This window comes from Lolium rigidum, chromosome 5 (assembly GCF_022539505.1).
Source record: "Lolium rigidum isolate FL_2022 chromosome 5, APGP_CSIRO_Lrig_0.1, whole genome shotgun sequence".
NCBI classification, from domain to species: Eukaryota; Viridiplantae; Streptophyta; class Magnoliopsida; order Poales; family Poaceae; genus Lolium; species Lolium rigidum.
This window is the reverse complement of record NC_061512.1, coordinates 239,950,230-239,953,929: the sequence shown is the minus strand read 5'-3', so window position 1 is coordinate 239,953,929 and position 3,700 is coordinate 239,950,230. Positions and strand designations below refer to the sequence as shown.

The 3,700-nt window shown below is 46.8% G+C and overlaps 1 protein-coding gene across 1 annotated transcript; it reads right to left on the bottom strand.

The window, feature by feature from the left end:
- Window positions 1-2,426: 2,426 nt before the first annotated feature.
- Window positions 2,427-3,322, bottom strand: LOC124651842. The gene is made up of 2 exons (XM_047190872.1): window positions 3,202-3,322; window positions 2,427-3,024 (listed from the first exon to the last, which is right to left on the bottom strand). Exons 1-2 carry the CDS (start codon window positions 3,224-3,226, stop codon window positions 2,507-2,509), a joined length of 543 nt encoding a protein of 180 aa, XP_047046828.1. The 5' UTR covers window positions 3,227-3,322; the 3' UTR covers window positions 2,427-2,506.
- Window positions 3,323-3,700: the final 378 nt, after the last annotated feature.

Below are 3,700 nucleotides of genomic sequence, written 5' to 3'. Positions count from 1 at the left end.
GTTTGTTGCTTAGAGATGGGAGGTGGCCAAGCAGCTGGTTCAGGTTTGAAGCGGGGTAGTTCACTGAGATGTGAGTAGCTGGTTTTGGTTTCTGAGGCATGGAACTTGTCCTGAGGCTCCAAGAGTGTACTTATAGTCAGAAGCTCAGCGTGGAATTAAACGCGCAATTAGCACCTTTGCTCATGTCATGTCGTGATCAATCTTTTGGTCCCTCGCAAAGCATGTGAATGCAGCATTGGAGAAAAACAAATGGCATGTGGCGTGCATTAGTAGGTCACAAAAGGCTCCTACCACAGGAAGGTGATTGGCTCTTTGGATACAAAATTGCCACTATCTAAAGCTGATGATAGCTTAACAAAATTATTTTTGTTGAAAGCTAGCTCCAGACCAAACCGGCCAGCTTTTCTTGGCGGTGTCAGGCCGTGTGTTTCATGCCCCAAATGCCATAGCGTGTGTCTGTTCTTTCTCCGCTGCTTTGTGTTGCCGTGGGATCTGCTTAGCTTTGGTTCTTTGTGCGCTATGCTGCTTGCTCGTCAACACGCAGAAAGTAGAAGCGACCTCCGTGGTAGAGCGATGTGTTTCTCCATTATTTTTCATGTTCACATAAATCACAACACAACATCATGGAGTTGGAGACAGGGTCACATGGAGTATTTAGCCTTGCGCACGTGCTTCCCGTGCGCTCACTGAGGCAACCACACATCAAGTCCCATGCATGATATCATGTGTATATTGTTGCCACGCTTGCCCAATTGATTATCGCCATTGAACTTGGATGGAGCAAACTGTTAGTTGGATGTTGATGGGTTGTAGCCCAGTAAGATAGCCCATGCAATTTACAATTTCTGAAATCTCAAGACCCATCACGTTGGCAGCTTGGAATAGTCTTAGGGGAGAAAGTTTAGACCCACATTACTAGTTGCGACGGAGATGGAGTGGTATATAAGGGCTGCTCTTCTAGTCCTTTCAAGTGAGTGAGAACAGAAGGAGCCCTCGCCCACTCCTCCGCCTGCCCCGCCACGCACGCCGCGTTTCGTGACTCAAGTTCGAGTTCGAGACACACTTCAGGAAGCCTAAATTTTTGCTTGGTGCACCACCAGAGTTGGGGACATGTCGACCTGCATGTGCATGCTCGCCGCGTGTCCCTGGCTTCCTACGCGTGGCAACGCGGTCAGGTCGGCTCTTCTCCCAGGCTATACCAGGAGACGGATCAGATCTGGACTCTGACACACCCAGAACTCTCTAGTCTGCCTCTCTCAGGAAAAAGTTCCTTTTGCTGCGCTAGTCTCGAGTTTCCCCATCCCGGCGACTGCGTGCACAGCCGTTCGGGAGAGCAGGCCTCCGAAACCCCGTATGTCGAGATCCTGCACCGGAAGACGAGTGATAAGGTTTTTGGGGAGCGTCTCGGCGCGACTTCTCGCTGCTGTTCGTTCTCTCCTACCTTGCAATGCATGTGCTTAGTCTGATATGTGTGGTTAAGTATGCTTGTGCATCTGTAATGTTGTTTTCGGTAATTAAACTCAGACGGAAATTGCCTAATAATCTAACAACTGCTAGGCAAAAATCAATTTTGTAATCATAATAGTCATCTTATCTTTTTATTTCAATTCTGACCAAAACACAGATTTTTCTACGCCTCTTGATTTTGGTACATTTTTCTTGTGAAATTCCTATCTAGCTACCTGTTAGCTTCATCTAGAATTGAGCTTCTATTAATTGGATGTGGCAGAAGAACTATAAAGAACGTGTAGCAATAATTCTTACGCTTTGGCAGAATAGTGTTTGCAATTTACATGCACAAATATGGGTGTCTAACTCTAGAAAGAAGTACATTTTGGATCAGAGAGAGTAGCTAGTGCGGACGGGGCAAGACTTGTCGAACGGTGACATGGTCAAATCACACCCTGCAAAAGCTTGTAAGAAATGGAGGTAACCTAGAAAATAATGGGAGCATATAGGGTCGACATAATCCGCAAAATTGCCACTAGTGCTCAATGTGGGTTTTCATCAACCGGTATATTGGGGTAGCCCGTTTACAAATAGGTCACCATGTGTCTTCCTCATCACTGATAGGAATGTGGCAACAAACCTATTGTCGTCTATCGATCGAAGCCCGCAAGCCTCGCGAGTGATCTAGCAGTGTAAGAAGTGTAGTAGGGGGTGAATGTCGGTATCAATTATTGAGAAGATACTATGTGGTGCAGTCGTGTATGCTTGTATCCTAGTTCAAAACAAATGGAAGAAGATTTACAATCACAAAAAAGCATTACTATTTTTCTTTCCATTGAGACACATACGAACACACATTTAGAACATAGCTAAGAACTTCTAACTTGTGGAGGCCTGCAAAAATACCTATGCTTGGGGATGGACAGAAACGTACATATCCATGCATCCGAGACTATCCATGGTATTCTTCTCTCTCACCTGCCACCACTATCACATCGTTAGTGCAGCCTAAACACAGGATCACGTTGATATACCAAACACAGGATCCTAAAAGCTCTTAGTTCATCTGTTCTCGGAACCTGATGATGAACATTTCGGCAGCCTGGTCGATGTCGTAGTCCAGGTTGAACTCCAACCCCTCCACCTCTGGGATGCTCCTGATTACATCCACTACTGACGGCTCCTCGTCATCCTCCGCGTACTCCTCAATGTAGCAACAATTATCGTTGTCATTGAAGATGGGGTGCAATGTCCAATCAGGGCAGCTGTCGTCGCCATTGTCTTCTTTATCGAACAGAGCCAACTGCTGCCGGAGATCAATGATCTCACCGCCATTGATTGTCCGCATCGTCTTGATCTTTCGCAGCAAGAGAGCCTTGTGGTAGTCCAATCTCACATTTGCCTGGTCGGCGGCCACAATCAGCGTTTGTATCTTGTGCGAGATGGCGCCCACTCTAGCCATCCTACGGCGGAGCGAGGCGAGGACGAGAAGCCTGCCCGCTAGCACGCTGGTCTTGCTCTTGCACATGGTTACCGCCTTCTTCAGGAGCATAGGGGCCTTTCCGATATTCATATTTGTTGCTGAGGACGACGTGGGCTTAGCCTAGTGGTTGGGGTCGCAGTGGCGCACCCCAACGACCGGAGTTCGATTCCTGTCAGGGACGAATTTTGGAATTGTCACGCCAAGTCCCGCTTCTACTATATCAAAAAGTGTCTAGTTCCTCCTAGACACGGTTTCATTTTTTTTTATATTTGTTGCTGAGAGGTGGCCTAGCATGCAGCTGATTATGAACGGCAACAACTAAGATGCTGCACTACGTACGAGGGTCAGAGTAAGGCTTGGCATGCGCAGACGGTGTGAGGCAAGGTGATTTTCAGATTCATTGGCCTTGCCCTGAGGCCCCTAGCTAGGATGTATATATAGTAAGGACATCAGAAAACACGGTGCCCGACTATTCTGCTCACGTCATGGTCATATTTTTTGTTGTCCAAAGCGTGTGAAAATAACAATTAATTGGAGATCACAATTTTAGCATGTGGAGACAAGGATTGAACATTTATATAGAATAACTAAGTTGGGTGTGTGGAGGCAAACTTAAAGAGGCAAGTAAAGCTAGCGATGTGAGGTCAGGAAGGAAATGTTGAAAGTATTCCTACAGTTAGGCCATAGAGAACACATGCCCCGTTTGGGATCCCAGTTAAGATCTCCGTTATTATACATGCGCCCTCGGTAGTGGCTGCTGATCGTTCT

Coding starts and splice junctions, on each gene's coding strand:
- LOC124651842 (XM_047190872.1), bottom strand. CDS start 3,226: ATGCTAGGCCACCTCTCAGCAACAA. Junction 3,025..3,201: donor AGGCCACCTCTCAGCAACAA/ATATAAAAAAAA, acceptor CCTCAGCAACAA/ATATGAATATCGGAAAGGCC.